Below are 14,436 nucleotides of genomic sequence, written 5' to 3'. Positions count from 1 at the left end.
GATATCGTTATTTCACAACAAAATACAAATATTTTAGTCTTTTAGCTAAATCAGAACAAACTGTTATTGATTACTGGATGTGTGTTAATACTGGATATTTGAAAAGCCTTTAAATTCAAAACAATATTTACAATAGTAACAAAAAGTTCAGATGAATTATTTGTTTGAATGATCATTCACTTAAAGTTTCCGCAAATTGGTTAGGATTATTTGTCAATATTTAATTTAAGTTGGAGGTAACGAATAGGATCAAATTTTGTAAAATCAAAAGAGGATGTTTATAACCTAAATTTCCTATGAAGACCTTAAAAGGAAATGTCCTTGGCATACAATCAAGTTTATATTGGTATAAGTATTTGGAATGATCATCTTCCGTCCTGTATTACTTCGTTTCCAATTTTTAGAATCATACAGGAAAACTTCAATTATATATTATAGAAAATAAACATACAATTGATAAAATTATTCTAAAAAAAAAACAAGGAAAATTTTAAATAAAACTGAATTGAAATTTGCTTTATACAAAGATAAATATCATTTTGAATACATTGTTGTTGTATTAAATAAATATTTCCTGGTTATCATACTTGTATGTCAAGTGACTGTTGCCACGGTTGATCATTATAGGAAGTTTGGAATGACTTGGTTTGGATCCTTTTTCCTTTTGCATTATATTCTAACGAATTGCAAAGGTAAGGAAATAATTTTCTAATTTACTAATTTCAATCAATTTGTGTAAATGTTTGTAACTGCTTTTTTCATTTCTTGTTAACAGAGGGTCAGTCCCAGCGGGCACTCCACGTTGAATCAACGTAGAAATATAGTGGATATTTGGTGGCGACAATTCCACGTCGTATCCACGTGGATGTGTCGACGTTGTATCAACGTTGAAATCGTGTCAATAATTTCAACATGGATTCATCCACGGGTTTTCACTTCAGAGTCATATTATAAAAATAATATAAAAGCTTACTGTTATGGAAAAGTTCAGTATTCTAAACTGAGTAAAAATAGTTGTGAAGTGTTGTAAAACATTGTAATTACACTGACGCTGATTACTTGTCAAATATGATAAAACAAACTTTTTAAATAATTTTGAAATTTACCGCTAATGTGTACTAAATGCAATCGGAACTACTCGGCCTTTCAGCTTGTACGATATAATCTAACGGAAATGACTGAGGTCTTCCGAATAGCATTTCTAAATTTCACTCCACGCATGCGCTTTTCTACAGTCCGCTTTCTTCAAATTTGAAGATGCAAACAAACTCGGATTGCGAAGAACGAGAAGAAAACGCCGATTACAGCGCTGATTGAGCAATTTCCTTCACAGTATGTGAGTTATTTTATAATACATGTGACAAGATTGCTTATTCATAATCTGAGTTCGTGTTAATAATAATAATTTAGTATAATTACTGTTATTCGAAAAAAGGGGGAGGGATGCGATGCTGACTTTATTCCATGTATATAAATTATTTAATTCGGATTATTGCAAGGAGATGTTTTCTGTTTTATATTTATTTTGCTTTTTATCGGATTTATCAAATACACCTTTAATTCCAGGACACTTAAGTAGCACTGAGTTGTTGAAAAGAAGTTACAGTATTCAATGCCACGGATAATAGATGTTGTACAGAAAGAATTTGTAACACTTGGAAGAGTTTACAATGTAATCACACCTGCTCATGTAAGTACCTATTAAATATGTTATTAATATTACAAACTCAAGGATGAATTCATTAGTCTTTATATTCCTTTGCTGAACATATACATGATATAGAAATCACAACCGGCGTGTCACCTCCTATAATTGTCTCTTTGTAAGTTCTTGTATCTTTTGAACCCAATACCTCCCTAACTGATCAATGGGATGTGATGATATTTAGGAATCTCAGGCATAATATGTAGATGTACATTAAGGTTGTATATTTTCTTTAGTAGCTCTAGAATGTTGTTAAGCCAACAGTATTAAATTGAAACAAAAATTGCATATGATTTTACAAGGGCATTTAGCAACTCTATTTCAATCCGGAATATTAGTATAATTGGGACCAAATAACCAATTCAATTTTTATAAATCTTGAAAAAATTGACAGATGAACAATGCACAGATTGCATGCATGGATTACATGTACATCAAATTATGTAAAAGTAGTAATTTTAAAAATTAGAGTCTATCACATTAAATAGAGGTCTACTTATCTAAAGCATAATTGTAAAGAAAATAAACTTTTATTTCAGAGGTGCAATGTCAGTGATTTCACATTGGTGGATAAAGAAACAAGTTGGTGCACAAGAACTTTCTATTCACAGAACTTATAAGAAATGTTTTTGATACATGTACATTATTGTTTACATAAAATCTACTTTGAAAGACCGTTTACTTTCATCTTACGTTGAACTAGTTGAATGGGTAGATATGGTCGAAAACAGTTGTATATTTCAAATATAATATGTATATATAGCAATGGAAGGCTTTTGTAACTGTGAGTGCAATGACATAAGATTTGAATGTATTACAATAAAACATTAATGAAGGTTTACAAAGTTAAATTATTGCCATATCAGTTTAAACTTTCAAAGATTTAAAGGATATACATTTCTACCTTTAGTTATTTGTTATTGATATTGAGATCAAACTTTATTGGTATGCTGTAAACTTCCAACTTAAAGAGAAGGTGATAATGAGTAGAATTCAACAAAATACACTAAATATACATGTACAAGAAATTGTTTTGTTGCATCACTAAAACGAAAGATAAATAAAAAAAAACTTCTTGGTGATAACATGGCCTATTTCAACTCAATCACTGCCGTTAAGGAACAGCCTTAATTCAACGTGGATGTTAAGTAAATTTTCAACGTTCTTTAAACGTGGAATTTAAGTCATAACGTACCGTTGATTCAACATCAAATTTTCACGTCATTTCAATTTTCATTTCATTACCATTTTCAACGTTGTTTCCACAATGAGAACTGACGTGATTTTAACGTTGAATCCTGTGACGTGCCCACTGGGGTCGCTTATAACATTTGACCGTTAACATTTGATTTTGAGCTATATCATTTTATTTAGTAAACTTCATAATTCAATACTGCAGTGAAACTTCTCTGACTCAAACACTTATAGTCTGGTTGTATTTTAACCTTTGTAAACCAAGCACTTTTCTAAACCGAAATCCAAAAGGGATTTCACTTTATATGAAAGTGAAAATCTAGGTAGAAAAATATGCAATTTGAAACAAAAGATTATCTGTCTCACTCAAAATTTATAAATCAAATGATGCTTCTCGTAGTATTATCAATGGGATACCTTTTTCTATGAACCAGACCACTTACACTACACTTTTACTGATTGTAGCCGAAGTTCAGAAGAAGACCTGGATTGCCAGCGCAGATTCTTGTATACTGGCAAATTTTGAAGAAGTAAATAAAATGAAGAGGCAATACACAGATTCCTGGATAGGCGGGTATTATGAAACGACTCCATGGATGGAATATCTTGGTATGACTAAGTTTTATTGCCAGTTAAAAATATTTGATAAAGTCTTTTTGTGATTTTATGGTAACAAAATTAATTTACATAATTTACAACATTTAATTAACCAACTATTTTGAAACATCCTTTCGTCAGCCAAAATATTTTTTATCGTATTTGAAGAATTGTTATAATCTACTTGCATTAGTATTTACGACTTCTGTTTACTTTAAAATAGGTTTTCTGTTAATGACTTCAACTATTTCAGGTTGCTTTTACACGATCGGTTCTAATTCAAACAATGGTGTAAAACATCAACTAAGCTACAACAATCCAAGCATATGTTATCAAAAGTGTGTTGGCTCAAGTCATTTTGCACTAAAGGTAAACATAGACATACACATTCATGAAAAAAAATGGATTCAAAGGCAACATGTATATATGAATAGACAATATATGTTTATTATTTATTATCAAAGCTGCTATGAATTATCCAAGTTTCCAATGCATTAAATGTCAATATTTCACATGTGAAATACATTCTGTGGTTGAACTCTCGGATGTTCTCCCATCAAAACGAACTAATATTTTTACATTATTTTACGTAATAGTAGATATGGAATATTCAATGATCTTAAAATCATTTGATATATTTTTTCATGATATGAAATAGGTCATTAACAAACATATATATGGAATAAAGATTGTAACCAACTGGTTATCGTGCATAACCAAAATATGATTACTCGTGATGAGAACAAACACGTTCTTTGCAATCGTTAAATCGTGTGTTCCTCCACACTTGTGATCATATTCCGGTTATTCACTTTATCTTATCACTATCTAAAGTAGATAATTCATTTGCAAAATAATGCGGTTAATATTATTTGAAGTTGTACTTACCGATGTCTGCACTCCCTAAGTCATTTGTAATTGTTGTAGGATCATGTCTGATCTAAGCATTACAACTAACTGTGTTTAAACAGTCTATAACATATGGTTCGATATATAATATGATTTCATAGTCTGACAAAAAAGTTGAAAATGTTTCGATAACCATTTCATTAATCTATTCAATAAAAGTCTAAATCTATATCTGGCGGGGGGTCATTTCTTATATACCAGTATATACAGACGTGCCGCTGGAATGGGTCTGTTTGTCTACAGTTGGGACATGTTTTTAAAATTTAAATGTATAACTTATTGCTAAGACAAACTTCCCAATCATCACGAATTAATCTTCAATTAGTGTCTTCTTATATGTCTGTTTAATCTTAAATGATAGATTGAGGAATTGATAAATTACAGATGTATGAGATTTGATCAAAAGATTTAGAAATTATGTGTCCTTTCTGCAAACTGCTGACAACCTTTATTTCTATTGATGTTCTTTTAATTCAAAAAGATGTTAAGTACACAGTAGTAGAATGTATGAACTGGTATTTACTCGCGCTGAAAATATATGAATAGGGGGGGGGGGCTGAAGCTGTAACCCCGTTCAAAATTTAACAAAGGGACCCCCGTGTACCTAAATAAATAGTTTGGTTTTATCAGTGACACGTTTTATTTTATTAGGAAATGGGAGGGAAAACGACTACTGAAGTAAGTCTTTACCATTTGTGCCGCTGTAGCAAACTTTTGCTATAGCTCTATTAAAATGTACGTGACACTAGTGTGTGTTTGCAGTTGTGTTTAAACAATAAATCTAAGTTCTGTCTTTGAAACTTAGCCAGATTACGATGAACGTGATTTTCACAGGCTTCCAAAAAGAAGCGCTTACGTTGAATTTCAGCATTAAATACATAATTCAAATGTATGTATGTAAATTAGTAAGAGAAACAATCAATGTATTTTCGAAACATCAATATATAACAACATTTTTATTTTGTAGAACAACACTTGTATATGTAAAGACTCATTGCAGCAACTTACTGACGCAGAATCTGGAAATTGCAATTTGAGGTGTTCAAATGATGTTAATGTCGAAGATCCTGTGACATGCGGTGGGATACAGCCAAGTAGTGAATATTTGGATGTTTACAAATTATCAAACGTCTCCGTAGGTTAGTAAACACGATACCCCCTTGAGCAATCAATATAATAGATAATTATTTTTTTAATCATAACGGATGTTATCTGCTTTCATGTTTTGTAAGTTAATGATGTAAATGTTAAAACTAAAGGGTTTTACACATTAATTTTATGCAAACGTTTTTTCTAGATTCTGAATACGACAACCAGAACCATTTATGTAGTGTTCAAACAAAGACAGCAAAAAAGGGTATTGCCAAGCAAACAGCAAGTTGTAGAGACTCCCATCATGCGTTGTGTTTCGCCGCTTCAACTAGGCGTAAGTAGACAAACGAAGCCTAAGTGATGGATCCAGAAATTTTGGAAAGGTGTGGGGGAATTGCTTCAGTGATATATAGTTTTGTCCTATATAATCAATTAAAATTTCGAGGCTTAGGGGTTAGGTCTGGCCTCTCGCTCGCTTTCAGTCTAGTTTTAACTAATCACCATCAAATGGTCAATTATAAATTAATTTTCCTTATTAATATAAGTTGTCGAAAATACTTAAAATTTTTCTATTGCGTATTTGGGCCCCGTGCAGGTCCGGGTGTTAAAAGAATAGGCCTGCAGCAGCGCTAAGCTTGTCGTATAAGGCGACTAAATAGTGCTCAGAAACCTAGCCGGGGGCTAGGCGCTCTGCCCACAGAGCAACTGGGATGTGTGCCCCAGGCGGTGGAATGGGGTACCCCTTGCGTGTTACATGCTGGGGTTGTCAGGCTATAATACGGAAAACCTGACCGCAAACCATAGTGGTGCACCGTGTTTGGAAAGATGCCACGTTCCTCGCACGTTAAAGAACCCTGCTGTGGTATTCTATAGGAGTAGGAACCTTTGCGCTCCGCCACAGGAGGCTAAATTGCCCGACCTTACCCATCCCCCCCTTTTTCCAGTGGCAATCAAAACTTGTCGACCCTATTGTCCTTGTGTCCCATCCTTTTTTTTCATTTCATGTTCATTTTATCATCCATTTCATGTTCATCGTCTGAATATAGCTGAAATATTGCTGCTCGGACGTTAAACCCCAACAAACAAAAACAACATTGCGTATTTGGTATTTGATTACATTTCTGAAAATTTAAAGAAAGGAATTTTGATGGAAGGTTCAGACCATCATCAATCATCACGTCTAGATAACTATATGGTGCATTTATTTGAACAAAATGTTGTAAAATAAAAACTTGGTATTAAATTATGTGTGTATTATTTTTGTCTTTCAAATTACTCCAACTATTATACATGGTCGTCGACGAACAGATTCAAAAGTGCTTTAAGTCTTTTACAGTTTATTCTGATGATAGTTTCGAGAAAACATATGCAAATGCAACACAAACATGTCGTATCGTTACTGTTAATTCTGATGTTGATGAAATGGCAGAAAATGTTAAATACTGGGCAAACATTAGGCGTTTTAACATCCAGAGTTTTGTAACCAATGCGACAGACGTAGACACTCTTAGAGGTAAATCATAATTAAATTAATATAAAGTATTGCAAATATAAAATATGCAAAACTGTGTGATCATATAAAAAAAGAAAATACGAAGAAAAGATCATGAAAAAAAAAAGAAAAAAAAACGCTCAATTAAACTTTAGCATTATTTTATAAAGCACTACGAATATAACATTTGCATTCAAAGTGATTATTTCAATATTTGGGTAAAATAGCATAAACATGATCAACTACACTAAGCAACTATGATAGAAAACCTTCTTAATGAAAAGCGTCTTGTCTTGAAAATTTTCGTCAAATGTTTGTCAATAATTGACCTCCCAAAATATAATTTTATCTATTTGTAACATAGATAAAATGTCAACAAATGCGAACAGTAGGTGTTTAGCAGCAAAACAAACCAAAGGACATTTACCAACTATTTATCATTTGCCTTGCAACAACATTCTACCGTTCATATGTTCCGCACTGGACCCACAGAATGGTAAGAAATTGTCAATATATAATTACTTTTGAATCGTATATCTTTAACTAAGAAATGTATAGAGAAAGTTTTTTTTCTTTCCAACGCAGAAATAAGCTTCACGATGAAACTTGTACACAAAACATAACAAAGACTTAAGGTTTTATGATTTCGAAGTCTCAATGTTCATGCAAATGAATTAAATGGGTTTGAGCTTGCATATCGAATAGTCAACATGAGTTCGCAATATTCTTCATATATTTTTGTAAAAAAAAGATAGGTTGTCTTCCAAGTATGACAACTGTCAAAATTAGGCGAACACAATAATAATTACAGATAATTAGTTTTTTATTTTACTTTTCAGATACTATGTATTCAGTTAATCTAACCGACCTTCCGGAAATTAACTTTACATCTACAGAACCTGGTACGAGTGAAAACACCTCGTATTCGTCGGGAAAAATGGGGAGAGATATAGATGTCGTATCCGATGTCTTCATTATTGAATTATGTATGTTACAGTATAACTGAAAGTAATATTGTTAAGGGCTCGTAGATGGTTACATAAAGAATAATACTTCTGTATTCTTAATTATAGAATACCTACCTGGTACATTTTATTGAGAAGATTCTCCCGGTGAACCCAAATAGGAATTTGGGTAACAAATTTACCATAGTAACATTAAGTTCGAATCATTCAAATTATATATTGACCAAATGATTTGCATTCAGATTTCTCGGTGCTCGATTTTTACTTTTCTGTCTCACTCTATTTTATAACTATAGTCTCCTTAAGAATTAGATTTGTACCAACCCATCTACATGACAGTGTTAGAATATTTACACGACGTTTCTGACTTTATTACAGGTTTCATAATTACCTTTACAATAGTTGTATTGTTTTTGGCTGTCTTTTGGTTTTACGTCCGATGTCAAAGGTAAGTTAAGGAGGTAGACCTAAGGTCATACACTTGGAACATTTGTATTTAGCATTGTACGTCTATCTCACATTAGCATCAAAGTAACTTGAACTGATTTCATTCTGTTTCAAATGAAAGCTAGCTTGTTAGGCTTTGGTGAAGTTGAATATGATACAAACATATCATATTTTAAGAGTTATGTCCTTAAGCTAGGACTACCTCCTTAAATGAGACAAAAGAGGTTTAACATGTTAGAGAACAAAGTCGTTCACCAGTAAAAAAAGATTAAAACCTATTGAACTTTACTTTTTAGATTACAAAACATCTTACAAAACATTCAATTGAAAATTTGGCGGTTTACATTGCTATTCTTAAATGAAACTCTAGAAAGCCATGTTTTCGTTTTCTCATTTATTAAAATGCAAACAAATAATGTACTTTAATCCCGACGTCAAAAGTGACACTATAACGCGGTTTCCGCGATGTCGGAACATTTTCAGTGATAGAGATAGAGTTGTCCGTTCGCCTTTCCGTTACGTTGGGAGGACCCATCTTATCTGTTGACCCTCCAACACCACCAAATGGAACTGAATAAAATAGAATCTTTATTACGTATTCTCATTGTTTTATTTTTATTTTGAATTTGATAGGAATCAATTTTGGGATTTCACATAGCATGGACTTTGTCGTTGTGTATAAATGCCAAATGGGCAAAAGGGGTCATCTCTAATCCATTACTCCTCTTATACCACTAAAGGAAATTAAATAAAACTTTCACAGTATCTTTGTAACATGTTCTGTGTACCTCCTATTTTAAAATTTGATACGAATCATTTTGGGGTTTTCACGAATGCAAAACAGGGACTTTGTTATTTATTAATATGGGGATAGAAGGAGACCAAAATCAGAATGGAGGTCGAAAGATTCAAAGTATCAAAATGGGGAGTGGAGTATCAAGTAAGTGAACATTACTCAGTTTTTTTCTAGTTTCCTTTAAATCTTGATTATATACATGTTATCGAGATGATTGGTTTAGCGTGCAGCTTTTTAAATGTTTGCATGACCAGTCTAGTTATTTGCTCATTTGCTTAGGGCTTTTATCTTCCTTTCTGTCACATAGACGTCACATTCTCTGTTTTCAAAGGTAAAAGTTTTAATTCGTATAGATCACCGTTTTAGAGGTTTCATTATTTAATGTTATAACTGCTAAAATTACATTTACTTGTCGATTCAAATTTGTCAGTAACAAGCAACAAACCATAAAAGAGAGAAGTACTGTCGGGACTACAGCAGTTCGAAATAAAGACTTGCAACATTCATAATATTTTAAGTAGTTTGTGTTGTATCAAAGAACAGCAGCACATGATGCCTAGCACATAAAACTCGTTTGCGTGAAAAAAAATATGGTATTGGTTTTGCCAATCATTAAAGACCGTGTTTAATTTTTCGTTGCTTGGAACTTGGTGAATGACTTTCTCATTGACAATTATACTATATATCCTATTTTTATGTTTAGCATATATCGTTCTATAGCGTTTTTACATTTGCTATTTAAGTAGTACTCAAACTAAGAATCATGCAAATTCTGTAATATGTGATACACTCCCAAAAAGGCTACTCATTTTAGTTTTTAAGTTGATTTATAGGTCTCAGAGTAATCAAGGGAACCAAGGTTATAGGGTAATCAAAAGAATGTAATCCAGGGACAAAGACCAGACATGGAAAACAGACATACACAACAAAGAACATTAAGTAACTAAAATCATACATACAAAATAACAAAAGTAAATGAGCAACTCGGACTCCAATAAAACCTGGGAGCATGGACCAGGTGCACTGGTAGGGTAAGCGTCCTCTGCTTTTCTAGAAACACCCGCCGAGTTGCTTATAAAACGTCAAGTCCGGGGTAGACAAACGAGGAAAGGAAAACTATGACTAGTTGAATAAAATCAGTTTTCATGGTGCTGATGGATACACCATAACGATTCATGATGACGACCATAAAACTTCTGTTGTGATGACTTCAATTTTGTAGGAACATAACCCTGTTCCAGAAGCTTATTTTGTAGAGTTCTAGCGCGATATAAAAAGTCTGCGTAGTTTTGGCAAGCTCTACCATAACGTATGAGTTGTGATATGAACATTCCATACGCAGGAGCCGAAGGGATGTTGCCACAGATGAAATGTTGAAATGTATATTGATTCATTCCAATCTGTGTGCTCTGAGGAGATAATCCACAGTGAAAATCCAACAGTTTCTATTGTATTTTATTGTCATATAAAGAATTATCTTCCTTAATTTTGAATTCTACAGTACATTCTTAATAACATTTATCTCCTATGAACATTCTTATATAAAAAGCCGCATGTTAATTTCTGTTCACTTTAAAATTTTAAACAAAATATCAAAAGTAAAAGTACGTACGCTTCCCATCCATGAATCACGTTTTGCATGATCCTTAGCTGTAGTACTACTTGACAAAAACATAGCGGTAAGCTAATTGAAATTTTAATAAAAAAAACTTTCTTCTGTAGAACCTAAAGTGTTTATTTCTTGCTTTATTTGTACTCTAATACATAATATCCTTTTCCATCATTTTAGCAAAGAATACACATTAGTAAGCGCAAAAGAATTATTAGAAATGAAGAAACTTGATGATATATATTTTCCTCAAGAAAGCACTTCAAACAACAGGGAAAATGATATAAACATTGAAGTTGACAACGAAATTGCAGATTTCATCAAAGAACCAAAACACGAAAGTCTAGGTCTTGTTTACGAGGATATGGAAAATAGTATAAACCCTGAACGTTCGACCAATATCTATGCTAAACCAACCAAAATAGCCGTAGAAACAAAATCTGAGTACAACGTATTCGGAAAAAGTGCCATAAACGAATATGACCACATGGATCATGAAAACATCGCACAAACACGAAAAAATGCTTTCTCTGGTAATGAGTATGGTGTACCACAAAACAAAGGATGCATCGAAAGAGTACAGGATGAAAATAATGAGGAGTTTTATTTACAACCATGGGACAACAAAGAGTCAAAACTTAACAGAATGTTTTCGAATGTCAAAAAAAGTGTATTAAAAAGGGGGCAACAAATACGAAAATCAGTTTCCATTTTTCAAACGAAGGAAGACACTAAAGAGACCGAAAACACTCTCCAGAGACATTCATCTCAAGAAGAGAAAATGAACGGTTCAATTCAAACTGTTCCGATTGTTAAAAATGTAAATACAATCAGTGATGGAATCGATAGGTTGCGTCGAACATCTGCGAAAGATAGGTTTCAGAGAATGTTTTCATTTAAGACTTTTAGAGCACCAAACACTTAAATTATTTTCCGTCAATGTAAATAAATTGATACTTTCAAACTATACTTTTTACAAGTTACACATGCGCTGTGCAATTTTACTAAATAAATATTTAAAACCGAAATGTTAGACATATATTATTTTATTTTAATCGCACATCGACGATTAATTTCATCATTATTACTCATAACACACATACAAAGGTATCTACAGATTACTGATTAAAAATTACAAAAAAATTGTTAGAATGTTCATCAACAGTTTAACACACACTCACACTAATTGGTTTTGTAACCTTTCCGCAAATTAACTAAAGAAAAACATGAAAATTAAATCTTAAGTTACTCTTATAACAACAGACTTGATGGTTGCCTGAAATAATTGATAAAAAAATATTTACAAATAGTCATGATGCAGTAAAAATGAACAAGGGGTTCAAAACTTAAAACGGCTGCTTTAAATAACTTGAAAATAAGTTGACATTGAGTCATTCCTTTAAATCATGTATGTGCGTCAATCGTTGAAGAAACTATGACAAATAAAGTAATTCTACACTAGTAAAGTATATTAAGATATCGTATTGACCAACATATATGTCAAAATTAACATAAATGATTATTATAATGCATGAAGCCAACATTTCTTATGTATTTTAATTGTAAAAAAGTTTTTGTTTCAACTTATACAAGGCGATTTATTAAGTTATCTATTCTCTGAGCAAAAATATTGAACCGCAAAAAAATAGTTCAGTTCATAAAATAGCAGCATAAAACGTCAGTTCCGACGTAAGAAATGTATTGAGATATCTTAAAATTGTGTTGCTTCTAGTTATACTTGTTACGTCCATATAAAAATTCCTAGCACTAATTCAACTGTAAAATTTGATGAAATTTTTAATTTATAAAACAAACTTGCTCACCTAAAAACATATTGTCTAATTAGAAGTATGGTAGTAAATGTACATACATTGGTACCTAAAAGACGAATGATAGCTCACACAAATGTTCTTCGTTATAAAGTTTAACGGAGGATTGGAGCTTAAGAAAGGCCATCTTACTAAATATTAAAAAATAAAAATGTAGTCAGCATTTGGTATTTTTTTCTCTATATGTAATACTTTAATGTGATAGAATAGATGTGTTGTGGGCCATTCAAACAAGCACCCTTCTTTTTTCAACAGTCAAACTTCCCGACCACCTTTGTCTTGAAAATAGGCCACAAACAATCAATAAGATTATCGAAGTAACAAATTAGAAGTATAGGAAAAGTCAGCACACGGAAAACAATGTACTCTCTCTCTCTCTCTCTCTCTCTCTCTCTCTCTCTCTCTCTCTCTCTCTCTCTCTCTCTCTCTCTCTCTCTCTCTAACACGCACACAAACACTTTTTTGAAATTATTTCAGGTGATATCGACGATGATTTTAAAGTTTTTCCATAAAAAAATAATTTACTTAAAAGTTATTCATATTCTATCTTCTAAATCAATATTTGAATACATGTAGATCATCATTCTCCATAGCCCCGTGCAGGTCCGGGTTTTAAAAGAATAGGCCTGCAGCAGCGCTAAGCTTGTCGTATAAGGCGACTAAATAGTGCTCAGAAACCTAGCCGGGGGCTAGGTGCTCTGCCAACAGAGCAACTGGGATGTGTGCCCCAGGTGGTGGAATGGGGTACCCCTTGCGTGTTACATGCTGGGGTTGTCAGGCTATAATACGGAAAACCTGACTGCAAACCATAGTGGTGCACCGTGTTTGGAAAGATGCCACGTTCCTCGCACGTTAAAGAACCCTGCTGTGGTATTCTATAGGAGTAGGAACCTTTGCGCTCTGCCACAGGAGGCTAAATTGCCCTACCTTACCCATCCCCCTTTTTCCAGTGGCAATCAAAATTTGTCGACCCTATTATCCTTGTGACCCATCCTTTTTTTTTTCTTCATTTCATGTTCATTTTATTATCCATTTCATGTTCATTGTCTGAATATAGCTGAAATATTGCTGCTCGGACGTTAAACCCCAACAAACAAACAAACAAACAAACAATCATTCTCCATAAATGCAATGAGCCGATTTAATTTTTTGCTAACTCAATGACAACTCATTACTGACAAACGTGAATTACAGAACAACAAGACTAATTTTAAAATTAGTTTCTAACATTATCTTATAAAATCCATTGAAGGAAATAGTGAATGACAAATTATTAGAAATGCAATACAAGTGTTAATGAATCGAGTACTTACTTCCTGTTGACCCAACGAATCATATATAAAAACAAAAACCTTGTTTTGCTTCATTTTGTCTTGTTCTACGTGGCGTGAGAATAACTCTGTGCATCATCCAACAAATATACCCTTATATCATTTTCAAGTACTTTTATACCTTTCACTTACGTTTAAATTTGTCGCAAAATAAATTTACTGAAGAATTTTGTGTTTTTATTTGTCACTTTTTATACATTAATGAAGCAAAAATCCATTTTTTGTTTTTGTTTTTCGTGTCTTCAAACTGTCTACTAAATGAAAGAAATCAATAACTATATATATTACTCATATAGCAGAATGTCTTATCTCTACTTCACCGTCAAACGCACGTTTATTTTTGGACATAATATGCACACCTATCCCCAACAGGAAAATTGCTAAAATTGGCATATTGTCAAAAACATTTTAGAGTATTTATGTTTTAGTAAAACATTACTTCGGTTTCGTATCATTAATCTAGCAGCATC

At 32.6% G+C, this 14,436-nt stretch overlaps 1 protein-coding gene across 6 annotated transcripts; it reads left to right on the top strand.

Moving 5' to 3' along the window:
* Positions 1 to 546: 546 nt before the first annotated feature.
* On the top strand, positions 547 to 11,834 carry LOC148619597 (uncharacterized). Of its 6 annotated transcripts, none has more exons than XM_088579688.1 (12): positions 1,011 to 1,336; positions 1,567 to 1,690; positions 2,245 to 2,287; positions 3,365 to 3,508; positions 3,750 to 3,865; positions 5,373 to 5,544; positions 5,703 to 5,831; positions 6,834 to 7,010; positions 7,354 to 7,485; positions 7,829 to 7,975; positions 8,333 to 8,402; positions 10,987 to 11,834. In XM_088579688.1, exons 2-12 carry the CDS (start codon positions 1,613 to 1,615, stop codon positions 11,729 to 11,731), a joined length of 1,953 nt encoding a protein of 650 aa, XP_088435814.1. In that variant the 5' UTR covers positions 1,011 to 1,336; positions 1,567 to 1,612; the 3' UTR covers positions 11,732 to 11,834. The 6 variants fall into 6 exon arrangements, with proteins under 6 accessions (XP_088435815.1, XP_088435814.1, XP_088435813.1 ...); XM_088579687.1 differs by having other exon boundaries at positions 1,012 to 1,332; XM_088579693.1 differs by having other exon boundaries at positions 1,017 to 1,336; positions 2,245 to 2,343.
* Positions 11,835 to 14,436: the final 2,602 nt, after the last annotated feature.

Source organism: Perna viridis, chromosome 4 (genome assembly GCF_037379345.1).
Source record: "Perna viridis isolate PV_CMFRI_1.1 ecotype Kerala chromosome 4, ASM3737934v1, whole genome shotgun sequence".
Lineage (NCBI taxonomy): Eukaryota > Metazoa > Mollusca > Bivalvia > Mytilida > Mytilidae > Perna > Perna viridis.
Note: the sequence above shows the minus strand (reverse complement) of the source record. Positions and strands in the feature narration are given on the sequence as shown.

Bases quoted from the DNA above. Each gene is read 5' to 3' on its own strand.
- LOC148619597 (XM_088579688.1), top strand. From the start codon at position 1,613: ATGCCACGGATAATAGATGTTGTACAGAAAGAATTTGTAACACTTGGA. The intron at 5,832-6,833 runs GTAAGTAGACAA...AGTCTTTTACAG, and splicing joins TTTCGCCGCTTCAACTAGGC to TTTATTCTGATGATAGTTTC. The intron at 7,976-8,332 runs GTATGTTACAGT...ACTTTATTACAG, and splicing joins TGTCTTCATTATTGAATTAT to GTTTCATAATTACCTTTACA.